The sequence below is a fragment of the Chlorocebus sabaeus genome, chromosome 6 (assembly GCF_047675955.1).
Source record: "Chlorocebus sabaeus isolate Y175 chromosome 6, mChlSab1.0.hap1, whole genome shotgun sequence".
In the NCBI taxonomy this organism is placed as follows: Eukaryota; Metazoa; Chordata; class Mammalia; order Primates; family Cercopithecidae; genus Chlorocebus; species Chlorocebus sabaeus.
This window is the reverse complement of record NC_132909.1, coordinates 23123659-23142169: the sequence shown is the minus strand read 5'-3', so window position 1 is coordinate 23142169 and position 18511 is coordinate 23123659. Positions and strand designations below refer to the sequence as shown.

At 53.7% G+C, this 18511-nt stretch overlaps 2 protein-coding genes across 9 annotated transcripts; one reads left to right on the top strand and one right to left on the bottom strand.

The window, feature by feature from the left end:
• Positions 1–15: 15 nt before the first annotated feature.
• On the bottom strand, positions 16–2505 carry HSPB6 (heat shock protein family B (small) member 6). The gene is made up of 3 exons (XM_007996423.3): positions 2270–2505; positions 1229–1351; positions 16–1141 (listed from the first exon to the last, which is right to left on the bottom strand). Exons 1-3 carry the CDS (start codon positions 2465–2467, stop codon positions 980–982), a joined length of 483 nt encoding a protein of 160 aa, XP_007994614.1. The 5' UTR covers positions 2468–2505; the 3' UTR covers positions 16–979.
• Positions 2506–3595: 1090 nt separating this feature from the next.
• PROSER3 (proline and serine rich 3) lies at positions 3596–16136 on the top strand. 8 transcript variants are annotated; one of them, XM_073016633.1, is made up of 11 exons: positions 3602–3676; positions 4842–4938; positions 5223–5425; positions 7414–7541; positions 7651–7751; positions 10002–10084; positions 10201–10310; positions 11904–12091; positions 12209–13202; positions 13291–13372; positions 13540–16136. In XM_073016633.1, exons 1-11 carry the CDS (start codon positions 3666–3668, stop codon positions 13679–13681), a joined length of 2139 nt encoding a protein of 712 aa, XP_072872734.1. In that variant the 5' UTR covers positions 3602–3665; the 3' UTR covers positions 13682–16136. The 8 variants fall into 8 exon arrangements, with proteins under 8 accessions (XP_007994612.3, XP_072872734.1, XP_037847490.2 ...); XM_037991562.2 differs by having other exon boundaries at positions 10174–10310; XM_073016631.1 differs by having other exon boundaries at positions 7648–7751.
• Positions 16137–18511: the final 2375 nt, after the last annotated feature.

Below are 18511 nucleotides of genomic sequence, written 5' to 3'. Positions count from 1 at the left end.
CCAGACACAACGCAGTTGGCAGAGCTGTAGCACGTTTATTTGGAGAGTGAGCCTGGGAAAGAGTAAGGGAGTCGTGGCAGGGAGAAAGGCTGTAGGGAATCAGAGCCGGTGCTCAGCTGGGTCTTGAAGGAGAAGAGGAGGAGGGTGAGAGGTGGGTTGCCGAGGATTATCTGGTTGAAGAAGACTTGGGGGTCAAGACAAAGGGACTTAGGGGGACGGGGTCTGGTTAGAGTTAGGGAGGGGGCCTAGGACATTCGTGCAGAGTCTGGGGAGGTTTGGGTGGGAGAGTCTGTACAGTTTGGGGTTCGGTGTTCTGGTTGGCCTGGGATAGGTGTCCAAGAATTAGGGTGGTCAGAAGAGGGTTCCAGAGTCTGGTGTGGCTGGCTGGGGTTTCACGGCAGAAAATGGGCTGGAGCGGGGCAGCTGTGGACTGTCTGGTTGTAGGGGAAGGATCAGGTCTTGGGAACCAGGCCTGGATGGTCTAGAGTGGGACGTCTGTGCAGTCCAGGACATTTGGGAGGTGGGGAGATTGTGCCTCACAGGCCTGGGGTTGGGGGAGGGCTGTCTACACCATAATTTGGTGTCAAAATAGGGAAGGGATGGAAATGTAGTACCCAGATATCTTCGTAGAGGACTCAGAAGGAAGTAGAGAAGGGGTCTTAAGTGGGGCTATATGCCAAGAAAGTGGGTGGGTGAGGCTGAGACTGTTGGCTGAGGGTTAGGGTAGTGCTGGTAGGGTCTGGAAGCGGGGGAGGTGTCGGTGTGGGGTCCGAAAGCTGGAGGAGGTGTGAGAGCGAGGGTGTCACTGTAAGGGTCTAGGTTATCAAGGCAATGTCCAGGGTGGAGGTCAGGGCAGAATCCAGGAGTGGGTGAGAGGACAGTTCTTGGCGCGCTCGGGACATCTGGCTGGGCGGAGTCAGATCGGCTTCAGTAGAAGGAGCCTGAGGAGGCTCCCGGGGTGCGGGCCTGGCCCAGCCCCCTACTTGGCTGCGGTTGGCGGTGGGGCCTGGGTCGACGCTGGTGCGGCCTGGATGGACAGGACGCCCTCGGGGGACAGCGCGGACGTCACGGCAGCCGGATCCACGCCAGGCGGCAGGCGGTAGCGGCGGTGGAACTCGCGCGCGACGAATCCGTGCTCATCCTGGAGGGGAGGGAGGCTTGAGCGGCCCCGCCCCATCGGCCCTGCTGCGCGCGTACTCGCTCCAACCCCGCCCCCGCCGCGGCTCACCGGGCGTTCCTCGTGGCGCGCGTGCACCTCCACGTGTTCGCCCACCACCTTGACAGCAATTTCCTCCGGCGAGAAGTGCTTCACGTCCAGCAGCACCGAGAAGTGGCCGGGGTCTGTCGGCACCTGCGCGCAGCGGGCGCGGGCGGGACTGTTATCCGGCCGGGCCAGGCTTGCGGGACCCACCCAGGGAGACCCCACCCCCGTCGGTTCCGTGCCGCGGCTCACTCTGGCCTCCGGAGCTGAGCAGTCCGCTTTCCTACTTGGAGTCACCCAGTACCTCTTCATCCTGAATAACGAGGATTCGCCCTCCCCCTGTAATATCTGGGATTGCCCTCTTCCCTGCAGTGACAAGGCTCCCTTCCCCTGCAAGGTCAGGAACCTGTGCCCTCCCCTGGTGTCACTGAATCCGAAGTCATCGTGCCCCCCAGGGCACTGATTTCCCAGCTCCCTCTTCAGAGCCCCGGGTCCCTTCTCCCCCAGTCCCACCAAAGTCGCCGAGATGACCCTTCCCCCGTCTCCAGGATCCTCTGCTTACTCTCCCAGTCGAGTCACGGGACCTCAGCACCTACTGGTAGCCTTCCCCCACTTCATAGTGGCCAGGAACCCTTCCTCAAGTCGCAGGGCCCTCCCCTCCTCTTCTGGAGATATCGGGCCCTGCACACAGTCTCTCAACTCTTCCCTGAGACTAAGAACATTCCTTCCCCTTGGGAGTCACTGCCCGCCTCCTTTTCCCCAGATTTCCCGTGTCACCAGCCTCCTTCAGAGTAAGCAAGACTCCCCTTAGAGTAACCCAGGCCTTCTATTCTCCGGAGCTGAGACCCCCCGCCACACACACACACCCCTAAGAGCGACGGGGACCTCCCACCCGCTGCAGTGAGCCGGCCTCTGAGATTCCCCAGGAACTCCGGAAGCCCTTCGGAGCTGCGGACTCTCCACTCCGCCCAAGGCCAAGGAACATTCTCTCACACGTTCCTACCCCAGGCTGCCCCAGACCCCTGGCATTGGAAGTGGTCGAGTTCCCCCCCTCCCCAGGCCTGGCACCTGGGCGACGGGCAGCGCCACGCTGGGTGCACGCAGGTAGTAGGGGGCGAGGGTGGTGGGGCAGAGCGCAGCCAGCTCGGCCTCCAGCAGCCCCTCGCCGAAGCGCTGGTCAAAGAGGCGTCCGGGCGCCGAAAGTCCGGGCAACGGGGCCGAGGCACGGCGCAGCCAAGACGGCTGCACAGGCACCGGGATCTCCATCCTGCTCCTCCGCGTTGCAGTGCCCCTGCGTGCGCAGCCGCCGATTTATAGTGCGCCCTGTGCCGGCCCCTCGGAGGGCTGCCCAGGGACACTGGGACCGTGGCCAGACCCGGCCATTAGGAGAGCCTTATTTAGAAACCCAAACAATGACTTGGCCATTTATTAAGCGCTTGCTGGATGCCTGGCAAATGCTGTCAAGACGATGTCATGAAGATTCCCCAATTTCCAGAAGGGGAAACTAAGGCTGAGGCAGCGGAGCCTTGCGGGTGTGGGGAGCACAGCTCGGTGATTGAGGCCCAGAGCCCAAGAGGCCCACAGTAGAGTTTCCAGTCCCTTTAATCCACTGCCTCCCCGCTGGCAGGTCTGAGGATGACGCAGATGGAGGTCTTAGGAGCAGATTCCTGGGGAATGCGGTAGCCCGGCCAGGATGTCAGGAGGACATAGAACAGGCCCTCCCTACCCTCATCCTCAGCCGGGCCTTGGGCCCAGTCCCCTGCCGGGCCTAATTCTGTGCCTCTGACTCAGCCTCTGGTGTGCACCGGCCAGGGGGCGCGAACATGAACAGTTCAGGCTGGCCCCCCGGGGGCCGCGCGCTGGGGCTCGAAATAGCTCATTTTGATCCCGCTACCTCGGCCAGGAGCCCAGACCTGGCAACTGATGCAACCAGCTGCTCCTACAGCAAGAAGTAAGTGGTTAGATGACCACCGGGACGGACTGATTGGCACAACTGATGGGGGAATAGCTGTTAGAGAGGGAACACAGCGTCCCCCACCCCCACGCCATTGCCCCGCAACAGAAAGAATGGTAGTTAGACCCGAGTCGGGACAGGACTTCTGCAGCAAGAAGGCGCTTAAAAATCTGGACTTTTAAGCGAGGGTACTTTAGATCACCTCCTAACCTCAGGCCCAGCCTCAGATCCTTCCCATTGGTGCACGGTCTTGCCAATTACTGCTACACGAGGCAGGTTCTCCAATCAAACGCGCCCTGTCGGGCAGGCAGTCGTCCCAGCCAATCGTGAAACACCTCCCTTCGGGTACTTTTGTTTTCTCTCTTTCATTGGTCGCCTTGGAGGCCGCTCACCGCCTGCGCGGGCACAGAGAGGGGCGGGGCTGACAGGGCGTTGCTAAGCGACGGAGATGCGCGCGGGGCCTGTTTGGTGAAGGAGCAGAGCGGGCGGAAGCGCGGAGGGAGCCGTGGGATGGATCCTAGGTGAGGCCGATCGCTCTTCCAGTGAATACAGGAGGCTGGGGAGGACCAAGGGCGAGAGCAGCACAGCCTGGGGACCGGCGGGATAGGGTCTGTAGTCGCTAGGGCTCCACCGCACTGGAACTACAACTCCCAACATGCTCCACAGCCGTTGGCCGCTCCAGCCGTAGCCTTCAGCATTCCGGGGGTCCCCGAAGAGTCTTATGTTCCTTTCTGAGTGGCCCCAAGGGATTATTTCCGCTAAAGGTATCCAAGGAAGGCTTGAGATCTGAATTTCTGAATTTTGAAATGGCCCCCAGACACGCCTGGGCGTTGTCTTTGAACTTTCTCGGGGAGGCGGAGCCCAGTGGATCCTGGGGCTTGTAGTCCATCTACCCTTTGCCTTCGTGTCCCCAAGAATTTGTGGGAAATGCTCGGTGATAAAGTCCAGCCGCGGTTCTTTTTTTTTTTTTTTTTTTTTTTTTTTTTTTTTTTTTTTTTGAGACAGAGTCTCTCGCTCTGTTGGCCCAGACTGGAGTGCAGTGGCACAATCTTGGCTCACTGCAACCTCTGCCCCCTGGGTTAAAGCCATTCTCATGCCTCAGCCTCCCAAGTAGCTGGAGCTACAGGCTCCCGCCACCGCGCCTGGCTAATTTTTTATATTTTTAGTAGAGACGGGATTTCGCCATGTTGGTAAGGCTGGTCTCGAACTCCTGACCTCAAGTGATCCACAGGCCTCGGCCTCCCAAAGTGCTGGGATTGCAGGCCTGAACCACCACGCCCGGCGAGCCGCGGTTCTTAACCTGAGCTCCACTTCACAATCATCTGGGACGCTGCGAAAAAGACACGGAGGCCCAGCCCCACTAATAGATGTCCTGATTCTGTTGGTCTGGAATGGGAACCGCGCGTCTGTAACGTTGAAAAGCCCCTCCTAGACTGGATCCAGGGTTGAGAACCACCGGCTACCAGTTCCTGAGTTGCTCCCTATTAAGACTGCTCCAGGGGCGGACTCCCAGGACTCACCCTTCCACTGTCGCTATCCTGAGCGTGCAGCGGTGCTTCATGGAAATGACAGCCCCTCTCCTCCAGGAATCTATGGCAATTGTCCGGTTCTGCCCTCCTCTAATGTCCCCCTCCCCAGGGCTGCAGCAAAATCACATGCTGCCTGAACTCCACTTTCCTCTTGCAGCCTGCCAGTTTTCTCCATTCAAGATAGTCCCTTTGGAGATGCGCCCCTGGGTGGAAGCCACTACTGGCCATCCCGGAGCCAGACCTGGTGTCCCAAGGTGAGGACCCCCCTCAAAGAGTGCTGAGTGCCGGCCCAGTAGCAAGAGAATGACCTCTAGAGGGTAGGAAGACGTGTGACCTTCTCCCCTCCCCATGGCCCTGCCCTTGTCCCCCTCTCTACCACCTAGATTCCCCATCCGAGCCCCCATCACACTAGGTTGTTATCATTACAGGATGTGTTTCTTTCTCTCTGGACTGAGACTTCCTGTGTGTCTTGGTTCCCCTGCAGGGACGACCCATCAGGCCTCATACTTTTTCTTCTTGTGCTTTTCCCCGATCTTAGACCCTGAGCCCATCCAGGTCTCAGAGATCCAGGCTCCCACAAGTTCCCAAGGCTCTAGGCACAGGTCCCAACTCCCCTGAGCTGTTTGAGGAGTCCTGGCCATCCAGTTCAGGGACCCCTTCCCCGCCCAGCACCACTGAGGGACAGATGGGGCCCTCCCCAGCACCCACCCTGATTGACAGCGGGGACTCCGTGGTGGCCAAGTAAGTACCAGCGGCCCTGGGGGAAAAGGAGGCTTTGGGTTAGAGGGAGGGAGAAGTTATGCAGTAATAATCATCATGGCCAGAGCTGTTTCTGCAGCACTCTTTTAGGACCAGGCACTTTGTGTGTGTTAAGAACTCTGGCACTAGACTGCCTGAGTTCAAATCCCAGCTCTGTCATTTAACTCTATGTATGATCTTGGCCTCAGTTTCTTTATCTCTTTTCATTTATTTATTTATTTAGAGACAGGGTCTTGCTCTTATGCTCAGGCTGGAGGTCAGTGGTGCAATCACAGCTCACTATAACCTTAAACTCCTGGGCTCAAGCCATCCTCCCACCTCAGCCTCCTGAATTGCTGGGATTACGGGTGCATGCCACCACACCTAGCAAACCTCCCGCCTTGGCCTCCAAAAAGTGCTGTGATTACAGGCCAGATTTACCATGCCCAACCTCAGTTTCTTTATCTCTAAATTGGTTGTTTTTTTTTTAATGGAGTTTCACTCTTGTTGCCCAAGTTGGAGTACAGTGGCATGATCTTGGCTCACTGCAATCTCTCCCTCCTGGGTTCAAGTGATTCTCCTGCCTCAGCCTCCCAAGTAGCTGGGATTACAGGTGCCCACCACCATGCCTGGTTAATTTTGTGTATTTTAGGAGAGATGGGGTTTCACCATATTGGCCAGGCCGGTCTCAAACTCCTGACCTCAGGTGATCCGCCTCAGCCACCCAAAGTGCTCGGATTACAGGTGTGAGCCACTGCTAGGCCTAAATTGGGTATACTAATAGTACACATCCCCTAGGGCTGTCTGAGCTTTCAATGAGTTGCTATCTGTAATGATCTCTAGCAATGCTTCTCACATAGTGACCACTTAGATTTGTAGAATACAGGTTCAGCTGCTGTAACAAAGAGTCCCAAATTCATTATGGCTGAAACAAGATAGAATTTATTCCTCCCTCACCTGCAGTCCAGGCAGAAGCCACCAGGGATGACGTGGCAGCCCATAGTTGAGATGTCAGGGACACAGGTTTCTTCTGTCTTATTGCCATCCCAACTCTAGACCGTTGCCCTTTCCTTCATGGTGCAAAATGGCTTTCAACCACATCAGCTTACCAAAATCACATTTCATACCCCGTTTATCAAGAACTTAGTCACGCAGTCACAAGGCTACAAGGGTACCTGGTAAATATAGTCCATAGGAGAGCGGCTGTGTGCCCAGCTAAAAGTTACATTCCTGGCCGGACACAGTAGTTCATGCCTGTAACCCCAGCACTTTGGGAAGCCAAAGCGGGAGGATCCCTTAAGCCCAGGAGTTCCAGATCAGCCTGGGCAACATGGCAAGACCCCGTTTCTACTAAAAATACAAAAATTGGCAGGACTGCAGTGACTCACGCCTGTAATCCCAGCACTCTGGGAGGCCAAAGTGGGTGGATCACTTGAGGTCAGGAGTTTGAGACCAGCTGACCAAAATGGTGAAACTCCGTCTCTACTAAATTAGCTGGGCATGGTGGCACACATCTTTAATCCCAGGGACTGGGGAGGCTGAGGCAGAAGAATCACTTGAACCGGGGGGGCAGAGGTTGCAGTGAGCCAAGATCATGCCATTGCACTCTAGCCTGGGCAACGAGCAAAACTCCATCTCAAAAAATAAACTAATTAATTACAAATAAATAAATAAAAATATAAAAATTAGCCAAGCATGGTGGCATGCACCTGTGTCCCAGCTACTCAGGAGGCTGAGGAGAGAGGATTTCTTGAGCCCAGGAGTTGGGGGCTGCAGTGAGCTATGATTGCACCAGTGCCCTCCAGCCTGGGTGACAGAGTGAGACCCTGTCTCAAAAACAGTTATGTGACTATATAAGAAAGAAAAGCAGATATTGAGGAATAGCTACCAGGCTCTGCCATGGTGCTTGGTAAACGTTGGTTGCTATGATTATTCTTATTATTATTTGGCTCTCCTCCCTCCACTCACTTGCTATCCCCTGATGTTCACAGGTATATAAATAGGTTCCGCCAGGCTCAGCCCACCAGTCGAGAGGAACGCCAGCCTGCAGGCCCAACCCCAGCTGACTTTTGGTGGCTGCGGTCTGACTCTCCAGACCCTAGCAGTCAAAGTGCAGCAGGTATCTCCTTCAGTGCCATCCACCACCTGCACCCTAAACCTTTGCTGATCAATGCCCCCAGCAGCCACTCCTCCTGGCCCTCATACCCTTAACTGGGGCTTCTCAGCAGGAGCCAACAGACCAGAAGGAAGACCCCATACAGCTGTCCCTACTGCGGCCAAGGCGACCAGTGCATCCCACGCTGTGGCTCCGCTTCAGGAAATAAAGCAGGTGACATCCCCTTTCACTCCCTCCGTTGTGTGCCTGAACTGACAACACCAGCCCTGGGATAGAATTAGATCAGGAGCAGCGGCTCACACCTGTAATCCCAGCACTTTGGGAGGCCAAGGTGAGAGGATTGCTTGAGGCCAGGAGTTCAAGACCAGCTTGGGCGACATGGTGAGATTCTGCCTCTACTTAAAAAAAAAATTTAAAAAAAAGAGCCAGGTGTGGTGGTATGCACCTATAATTCCAGCTACTTGAGAGCCTGAGGCTGGAGGATGGCTTGAGCCTAGGAGTTCAAGGCTGCTGTGAGCTATGATTGTGCCACTGCACTCCAGCCTGGGCAATAGAGCAAGACCATGTCTCTATTTAAAAAAAAAAAAAAAAAAAGAGGCTGGGCATGGTGGCTCACGCCTGTAATCCCAGCACTTTGGGAGGCCGAGGCAGGCAGATCACGGGGTCAGGAGTTCAGGACTAGCCTGACCAACATGGTGAAACCCCATCTCTACTAAAAATACAAAAATCAGCCGGGCATGGTGGTGCACACCTGTGATCCCAGCTACTTAGGAGGCTGGGACAGGAGAATCACTTGAACCGGGAAACGGAGGTTGCAGTGAGCTGAGATATAGCGCCAGTGCACTCCAGCCTGGTGACAGAGCAAGACTCCGTGTCAAAAAAAAAAAAAAAAAAAGAATTAGAGCTGATCCTCATTTAAAGGAAGCTAAAACAGAAAAGGAGGATTTGCTGGCTAATGTAATTGAGAAATCCAAAAGTAGATGTTTCCAAAAATGCCTGGATCCAGGTGTTTGAATAATGTTGGGAGAGACCCAACTCTCTCTAGGCTCATGCTTTTTTTTTTTTTTTTTTTTTTTTTAAAGAGACAGAGTCTTGCTCTGTCACTCAGGCTGGGGTACAGTGGCGCCATCTCGGCTCACTGCAGCCTCTGCCTCTTGGGTTCAAGCAATTCTCCTGCCTCAGCCTCCCAAGTAGCTAGGACTATAGGTGCACACCACCACACCCAGCTCATTTTTTTGTATTTTTCTAGTAGAGATGGGATTTCACCATGTTACCCAGGCTGGTCTCGAACTCCTGAGCTCAGGCAGTCGGCCCGCCTCAGCCTCCTAAAGTGCTAGGGTTACAGGTGTGAACCACCAAGCCTGGCCTTTTTTTTTTTTTTTTTTTTAAATTAGATAAGGTCTTACTCTTAGGCTGGAGTGCAGTGGCACAGTCATGGCTCACTGCAGCCTTGAACTCCTTGCAACCTTCGCCTCCTGAGTACCTGGGACTACGGGCATGCGCCACCATGCTCAGTTAATTTTTTGGGTTTTTTTGTGGAGATGGGATCTTACTTTGTTGTCCAGGCTAGTTTCGAACTCCTGGGCTCAAGCAATCCTCCTGCCTTGGCCTCCTAAAGTGCTGGGATTGCAGGTGTGAACCACTGCACTCAACCTTTTTTTTTTTCTTCTTCTTCTTTTTTATTAGACAGGATCTTACTCTGTCACCCAGCCTGGAGTGCAGTGGCACAATCATGGCTCACTGCAGACTTGAACTCCTTGAACTCTTTGCAACCTTCACCTCCTGAGTACCTGGGACTACAGGCATGCGCCACTGTGCCCAGCTAATTTTCTGTGTTTTTTGGGTTTTTTTTGTAGAGATGGGATTTTACTTTGTTGTCCAGGCTGGTCTCGAATTCCTGGGCTCAAGCAATCCTCCTGCCTTGGCTCTGATCTGGGAGGTGGGATCCATCCTACTCCAACCATGATTTGTCCATGAAAGGTGCTGATCCGCCGGGCTTGGTGGCTCACGCCTGTAATCCCAGCACTTTGGGAGGCTGAGGTGGGTGGATCACCTGAGGTCGGGAGTTCGAGACCAGCCTGACCAACATGGAGAAGCCCCGTCTCTACTAAAAATACAAAATTAGCCGAGCGTGGTGGCACATGCCTGCAATCCCAGGTACTTGGGAGGCTGAGGCAGGAGAATTGCTTGAACCCAGGAGGTGGAGGTTGCTGTGAGCCGAGATCATGCCATTGCACTCCAGCCTGGGCAACAAGCGAAACTCCATGCCCCCCCGCCCCCCAAAAAAGGTGCTAATCCAAAGGGCAAAACTAGGTCTGTCCTCCCTGAGGAGGAGGAGCAGATCCTAAGCTGACACGTGAGGTTACCAAGGGTGACACAGCCTGCATTCCAGGCCCTCTGTTTAGAACGCTTTTCCCAGCAGCCTTTGGGTTGGGGCTGGCGTCTGACCCTGTCACCCTGCAGAATCTCAACACGTGGAACTCATCCCTGCTGGACCTGGAGACGCTGAGCCTACAGAGCAGAGCTGCCAGGCTGCTCAAACGCAGGTGCCTGTACCCCCGCCCCCATCACCCTTCCCACTGCAGCTCCACATGGCCCAGACCTCCATTGCCTCACTCCTGCCTTCTCCCTGCAGCAAAGCCTCCATCTCCTCCTCCCTTAGCCCCAGCGATGCCAGCACTTCCTCATTCCCCACCAGTTCCGATGGCCTCTCTCCCCTCTCGGAGACCTTCATCCCTGACTCCAGCAAGAGCCCTGGCCCCAGGGCACCCGGTAAGGGCTGAGAGGCAAGGACTGAGGGAAGCCTGGGTGCAAATCCGAGCTCTGCCACTGACCAGCTATGGGACTTTGGGCCTCTCTGGGCCTTGTTTCTCCAGCTGTAAAACAGGGATAAAAAGGCCAGGTGCAGTGGCTCAGGTGTGGAGGCTGAGGCGGGAGGATTGCCTGAGCTCAGGAGTTTGAGACCAGCCTGACCAATGTGGCGAAACCCAGTCTCTACTAAAAATACAAAAATTAGCCGTGCGTGGTACATAGTGGTGCATGCCTGTAGTCTCAGCTACTCAGGAGGCTGAGGCAGGAGAGAATCGCTTGAACCCAGGAGGCTGAGATTGCAGTGAGCCGAGATTGTGCCATTGCATTCCAGCCTGGGTGACAGAGAGAGACTCTGTCTCAAAAGTAAACAAACAAATAAATAAATAAATGGTGCCATCACAGTGTAATTGCTGTGCTCAAGCAATCCTACAACCTCAGCCTCCCGAGTAGCTGGCACTACAGGCATGCACCACTATGCCCAGCTAATTGTTTTTATTTTTTCATTTGTTGAGATGGGGGTCTCACTGTGTTGCTCAGGCTGATCTCGAACTCCTGGGCTCAATGATCCCCCCACCCCCTCGGCTTTCCAAAGCACTAGGATTACGAGAATGAGCCCAGCTGGTTGTTGCAGTTTTGAATAGGGAAGCCAGGGAAGGTGACCAAGATCTGATGGATGTGAGAGAAGGCACCGTGCGATAATTGAGGGAAGAGCATTCCAGGCAGACGGAGCCATAGGTGTAAAAGGCAAAGCCTTCGCCTTTTACCAGGAGAGAGGTGCAGCCAAGGGAGGGTTCCTAAGCACAAAGGGCCTGCTCTGACTCAGGCATTCACAGGCTCCCTCTGGCTGAGAGTAGGGAACAGATTTGGAGGAGAGCAGAGAGGCCAGGGAGGTTGCTTGAGAGTCCAGGTTGGGTAAGAGGGGCTGGAGCAGGGTGAGGGCTATAGGGGGTGGGGGAGTGGGTGGATTCCGGGGAATATGTCTTCTGGTCACTGCTGTAACTCCAATGTCCAGAACAGCTCAATAAATATTTGTTGAATGAGAGCAGGCGCTGTGACTCACACCTGTAATCCCAGCACTTTGGGAGGCCCATGTGGGACGATGATGGCTCGAGCCCAGGAGTTTGAGACCAGCTTGGGCAACAAAGCAAGACCCCATCTCTACAAAACAATAAAAATTACCCCTGTGTGGTGGCGCATGCCTTTAGTCCCAGCTACTCAGGAGGTTAAGGCAGGAGGATCGCCTGAGCCCAGGAGGTCGAGACTGCAGTGATCTCACCACTGCCCTCCAGCCTGGGTGACAGAACAAGACTCTCTCTCTATATATAACAAAGACTTGAATGATGACAGGTGGAGAAGCCCAGGAGTGCTCGCTCCCCTGACTTTGACCCCTTCCCTTCTTCCCACCCTAGAGCGGAGCTGGGACAGTATCCGGAGAGCCTATCTGAGTGACCCCCTGCACAGTTGAAGGAAGGGCATGTGTGCAGGCTGTCATGGGGTTGCTGATCTCCCTGGCCCCTGCCTCACGCTGTCCTCTCTACCTCCCATCCCCTACAGCATCCCCGGCAGCAGCCCAGGCCCAGACCCCCACCCCTGCTCCAGCCCCAGCCTCCTCCCAAGCACCCCTTCGGCCAGAGGATGACATTCTGTACCAGTGGCGGCAGCGGCGGAAGCTTGAACAGGCTCAGGGAAGCAAGGGTGACAGAGCTTGGGTGCCACCTCTGACCCCTGCCCTTCGCACTCTGGTGAGTCGAGGGAGGGAGAAGTCTGGTGGGAGCTGGAGGAGGGGCTGGATCTGAGGGGGACTGAGGATCCTCCACCCTCTCTAGAGAGGGTCTCAGATCTCTCTTATCTGTCTACAGACCTCTCCTGCTCCAGTGGAGACCCTCGGTTCTCTGGGGACCCAGCCTAACCATGTCCCACTGTGGAGCAGTATGGCCGGACCTGGTCCACCAGAGGCCTTCTATATGGAGAGACCTTCTTTTCCCTCAATGTCCTCTCCACACATCTTTTGGGCCCCCAGCCCCCACGGGTTCTTCTGCACCCCACAGTCTGGGCCTTGGGTATCCCTTGGGGCTGTTCCTCCCATGCAGTCGGCCTCCACCCTAGCACATCTGGGCTCCACCCTTGTGCCCCCGGCTCCCCTGGCCTCCACCCTGGCTCCCCTGGCCTCCACCCCGGCTCCCCTGGCCTCCACCCTTGCACCCCCGGCTTCCACCCCGGCTCCCCTGGCATCTACCCCTGCACCTCCAGCCTCCACCCTCGCATCCCCAGCTGTTCCCCAGGGCCTGCCCATCCCTGAGCCAAGCAGCTGTGCCCAGCCTAAGAGCCTGAGGTCCACGTCTCGGAGGAGCAGAGCCCCTCGCCGAGAGGCTGCCGAGGGAGTCACTGCAGCTGGCCAAGGACCTGGCTCTCAGCTCAGGGGTGTCCTGGGCCAGGTAGTGGCAGCTCGGCTGTTCCCTGACAGCCTGGAGGACGCACCATCTCACTTCGAGGGCCCGCCTCCACCTGAGGCTGGATCTCTGAAAGTCAAGGCCACACAACTCCAAACCAAGGCCACTCCCCCTCCATCTGAATCCCGGTGTCGGGCCAAGGCCGAGTCTCGGAAAGCCAAGGCCTTGCCGCCAGCAGCGCGGTCTGTGATCTGGAAGAGCGAAGCCACTCCTTCCTCTGGATCCTGCCGGCAGCCCGAGGTCCCACCCTCTCCAGCTGAGCAGGCATCTACAGTCGAGGCCTCGCCGCCTGCCTTCCAGGTGGGGTCTCCGGAGGCCCTGGCCCCGCCCCCTCCCGCTGCTGACCACGCCTGCTCGGAGGCCCTGCTCTCCCAGGCCGCCCAGCTGCTGCAGGCTGCAGAAGGTGATGTCCGCTCCCTCCCGGATGTCAGTGGCGGGCCAGCCCCCAGGAGACCGGCCCCTTGGAGCTCATTCTTTCCTCCCTCCACCAGACTCCGACGGCAGCGAATTCCAGGACGATCCCGTGCTGCAGGTGCTAAGAGCCCAGAGGGCAGAGCTGAGACGGCAGAAAAGGTGACCGATCCTCCATCCCCAGAGTCTATGACACTGGGCCCCCGAGTCCTCTGAGACCCGGTGAGGCACCTAGCCCTCCTCATCCCCTGTTCTAGCACTCCGTCCACAGCCCCAGATCCTAAGCCTGAGCACATACCCCAGCTTCTGCTCTCCCTGCCTTTCTCCAGGGAAGCGGATGCCCGATTATCGTTCCTGTTGAACCAGGCCAAAGACCCGGGATCTTGCTCCCCTCCAGCCAGGTCGCCCCCCAGGTCCCCAAGGAGGCTGCTACGAAGGGAAGGAGCTTCCCTGGAGGCCAGACGACTTTGAATTGTACATAGAGATTCTATTTTACCCAGCGAGGCCGTTTTTTTTTTTTTTTTTACACGGTTACTGGTTATCTGTGAGAAAGGGGTTGTTTGGAAAGGCCAAGGGGTCGTGCCAATTTAAGGAAATGCCCCCCACCCTCCTCCGCCCCGTGACTCTGCCCTGCACCCCCCTTTCCTGACCATGGAAACAAGATCTCCTTTCTGGTTATATCTTCCCTGGGGCAGAGGGGATTTCAGACAAGACTTCTGGCAAGACTGGGGACCCACCTTATCTGACTTCACTCAGGAACCCTGGCTCAAATGAGACCAAAGGACTGTCCTCTGGGGAAGAAGCTACTAGGGTCATTGGAGTGTTGGTTGATGGTCAGTCCGTAGCCCACACCTGCTTGAGCAGCAGCAGCATCTGATGCAGCTGACCCCTCCCTCCTTGAAGCACTTTCCCTCCCGGCTTCCAGCACTTCTCTCTGCACCTCTCTGGTCAGGCCTCATCACTAGCCCAGCATGTCAACTTTGGCATGACCCAGGGCCATGGCGTTGACATCTCTATCTACACCTACTCACAGGTGCTCTTGTCTAGCTTAATGACACTAAACCCCATCTGTATTCTGATAATCCTCAAATATCTATCTCTAATCTAGACCTGGCCCCGAAACCTTGGGCTCCTACCTCATCACCATTTCTACCCAAGCGTTTAAGACATCTCAAATTCCATAGGTCCTAAATGTTTCCAATCTTTCCCCCTAAGCATGCTGCTCCCCAACTTTCTTCAGCTCTGTCCTTTGCTGCTCAGACCAAAAACCTTAGAGTTGTCTTTGACTTCTGTCTTTCCCTTCCACCCACAGTTAACCAGCAAATCCTGCCATCTCCACCTTTGTTTTATTTTATTTTATTTTATTTTATTTTTTGAGATGGAATTTCATTCTTGTTGCCCAGGCTGTAGTGCAATGGCGTGACCTCGGCTCACTGCAACCTCCACCTCCCGGGTTCAAGCGATTCTCCTGCCTCAGCCTTCTGAGTAGCTCCGATTACAGGCGCCTGCTACCACACCCAGCTAATTTTTTTGTTTTGTTTTGTTTTGTTTTGTTTTGTTTGAGACAGAGTCTCGCTCTGTCGCCCAGGCTGGAGTGCAGTGGCCGGATCTCAGCTCACTACAAGCTCCGCCTCCCAGGTTTACGCCATTCTCCTGCCTCAGCCTCCCGAGTAGCTGGGACTACAGGCGCCCGCCACCTCGCCCGGCTAGTTTTTTTTTTTATTAAGTAGAGACGGGGTTTCACCGTGTTAGCCAGGATGATCTCGATCTCATGACCTCGTGATCCGCCCGTCTCAGCCTCCCAAAGTGCTGGGATTACAGGCTTGAGCCACTGCGCCCGGCCAATGCAGCGCAACTTGTAAAGTTCAGTTAGAAAAGGTGATTTCTCAGCTAGGCATGGTGGCTCTCGCCTGTAATCCCAGCACTTTGGGAGGCTCAGATGGGCAGATTACTTGAGGTCAGGAGTTCAAGGCCAGCCTGGCCAACGTGGTGAAATGTCTCAACTAAAAATACAAAAATTAGCCAGGCATTGGTGGTGGGTGCCTGTAATCCCAGCTACTCGGGAGGCTGAGGCAGGAAAATTGCTTGAACTCAGGAGGCAGAGGTTGCAGTGAGCCGAGATCATGCCATTACACTCCAGCCTGGGTGACAGAGTGAGACTCCATCCCAAAAAAAAAAAAAGATAATTTATCTTTCTCTCTTTCTCTCTCTCTCTGACACTTGCTTTAGAGGGCCACATTAAAAAAAAACTAGTTGCCATGCTGGGAAGAGGTTTGGGTTACACAGGTGTATGCACTTATCAAACTTAGTGAAGTGTGTTAATTTCATTATATGTAAAGTTTACCTCAAAAGCAAATATTGAATGCCAGTTAAAGATACGCCTGTAATCCCACTTCTTTGGGAGGCCAAGGCGGGAGGATCACTTGAGGCCAAGAGTTTGAGACCACCCTGGGCAACACAGCAAGACCCATCTCTACAAAAATAAATAAGCAAATAAATAGCCAGGTGTGGTGGCACACAATTTGTAGTCCCACTACTGGGGACAGAGAGGGGCACTGAGGCGGGAGGTTTACTTTGAGCCCAGGAGTTCAAGGCTGTATTGTAGTGAACTAAGATCATGCCACTGCCCTCCAGCCTGGGCTACAGAACTAGACCCTGTCTTTAAAAAAAAAAAGAATTTAAGAGGAAAAAAGTATGTACACTGAGCTATTTAGGGAACAATATACCAATGTTGGCAATTTATTTTGAAATGCATCCAGAGATGGGTTGATGGATAAATAGGGTAATAGGTAGATGTGAGATAAAGCAAATATAGCAAAATGTTCATGGTAGGATCTCAGTGGTGGATCTAAGTGGTGTCCACTGTAAAATTTTTCAACCTCGCTGTATATTAGAAATTTTTCATAATAAAATGATGGAGAATATATGATTGGGGTTGTTTTGATATCTGCATTTATAAAACGGAGGGATAAGATGGATATCTAGCAACTTCTGTATGTCACAGACATGGTAAATACTTGTTTCCAACCTTTCTTTTTTTTTTGAGATGGAGTCTTGCTCTGTCACCCAGACTGGAGTGCAGTGGTGCAAACTCGGCTCATTGCAACCTCTGCCTCCTGGGTTTAAGCGATTCTCCTGCCTCAGCTTCCCAAGTAGCTGAGATTACAGGTGCATGCCACCACGCGTGGCTATTTTTTTTTTTTTTTTTTTTTGTATTTTTACTAGAGACAGGGTTTCACCATGTTGGTCTGGCTGGTCTCGAACTCGACCTCGTGATCCACCTGCCTCGGCCTCCCAAAGTGCTGGGATTACAGGTGTGAGCCACCACACCCAGCCGGTTTCTAATATTTCTAAGCAAACCATACATTTAAATGAAATCAGAGTGGGCACAGTGGCACATGCCTGTAATCCCACCACTTTGGGAGGCCGAGGCGGGCAGATCACTTGAGGTCAGGAGTTAGAGACCAGGCTGGGCCATATAATAAAACTCTGTCTGTACTAAAAATTAGCCAGGCGTGGTGGCAGGTGCCTGTAGTCCCAGGTACTTGGGAGGCTCAGGCAGGAGAATTGCTTGAACCTGGGAGGCAGAGGCTGAAGTGAGCTGAGATGGTGCCACTGCACTCCAGCCTGGGCAACAGAGTGAGACTCCATCTCAAAAACAAACAAACAAACAGTATAATCGACAAGAAAAATAGCTGTTGAGATATAAGGAGAAATGAAAGATGTTACAGTAGCAGAACCTGATCTAGCTGGGTCACTGGTGGAGTCTAGAAGCGTTCCTGAGGAACTTACATGTAAGCTGATAGAAATTATCTAGTTAACAAAGGGCTGTCCTAATTACTCTTATTGGATAACCGCTCCCAAAACTTAGTGGCATAAAACAATTATTTTATTATGCTCCTGGATTCTGGGAGTCAGAGGTTTGGACAGGGCTCAGTTGGGATCAATTTTTGATGCTCCATGATGTCTGGGGATTCAACTGGAAGGACTCAAAGGTGACTTGATAGACTTGATGGCTGTGGAGTGGAATCCTCAGGAACTTCTTCCATGGTCTTCTCCCAGTCTGACTGGGACTACTGACTGTAATGCCTATACATAGCTCCATTGGTTTGGGCTTCCTTAAAGCATGGCTGCTTCAGCATAGTCACACTTCGCATATGATGCACCGTGGTTCTATAGCTCATTCCAGTGGACAAGAACATTGGTCAAGAAGCTGCATTGCCTTTCATCGCATAGCCTTAGAAATCGCTGTGTCACTTCCTCTGTTTTCTGTTGGTTGAAGCTATCTCAGTCCCACCCAGATTCATAGAAAGCAGTCATAGACTCCGCATCTTGATAAGAAGAGTATCAGAGAATTTGCAGCTGTTTTAAAATCACTGCAGGACCCCATTCTCCATGATGTGATTATTACACATTACATGCTGGTATCAAAACATCTCATGTACCCTCTCAATATATATACCTAAATATACCTATTTTGTACCCAGAAAATTAAAAATTTTTTTAAAAAATCACTGCAGGGGTTGATGGGGAAACACTCCAGACAGAGGTAATATCGTGTGGGAAGTCCCTGTAATGGGAGTGAGGTCAGCAAATTTAGTACATAAGTAACTGCATATTCACTCCTCCCTCAGCACTCCCTTTCACCAGCCCTTGCTTAATTATTCTCCATAGAATGAATCACCTTCTAATATTCTTTTTTTTTTTTTTCCAGACAGGGTCTTGCTCTGTCTCCCAGGCTGGAGTGCAGTGGCAAAATCTCGGCTCACTGCAACCTCTGCCGCCTGGGTTCAAACAGTTCTCCTGTCTGAGCCTCCCCAATAGCTGGGATTACAGGCATCCGCCACCACGCCTGGCTAATTTTAATTTTTGATTTTTAGTAGAGATGGGGTTTCACCATATTGGCCAGGCTGGTCTTGAACTCCTGACCTTGTGATCCTCCCACCTCAGCCTCCCAAAGTGCTGGGGTTACAGGCGTGAACCACCGCCCCCAGCATTTTTTTTTTTTTTTTTTAGACAGAGTCTCACTCCAACACCCAGGCTGAAGTGCAGTGGCGTGATCACGGCTCACAGCAACCTCTGCCTCCCGGGTTCAACCAATTCTCTTGCCTCAGCCTCCCAGGTAGCTGGGATTACAGGCACACCCGCCACCATGCCTGGCTAATTTTTGTATTTTTAGTAGAGATGGGGTTTCTCCATGCTGGCCAGGCTGGTGTTAAACTCCTAACCTCAAGTGATCTGCCTGCCTCGGCCTCCCAAAGTGCTGGGATTACAGGTGTGAGCCACCATGCCTGGCCTAAT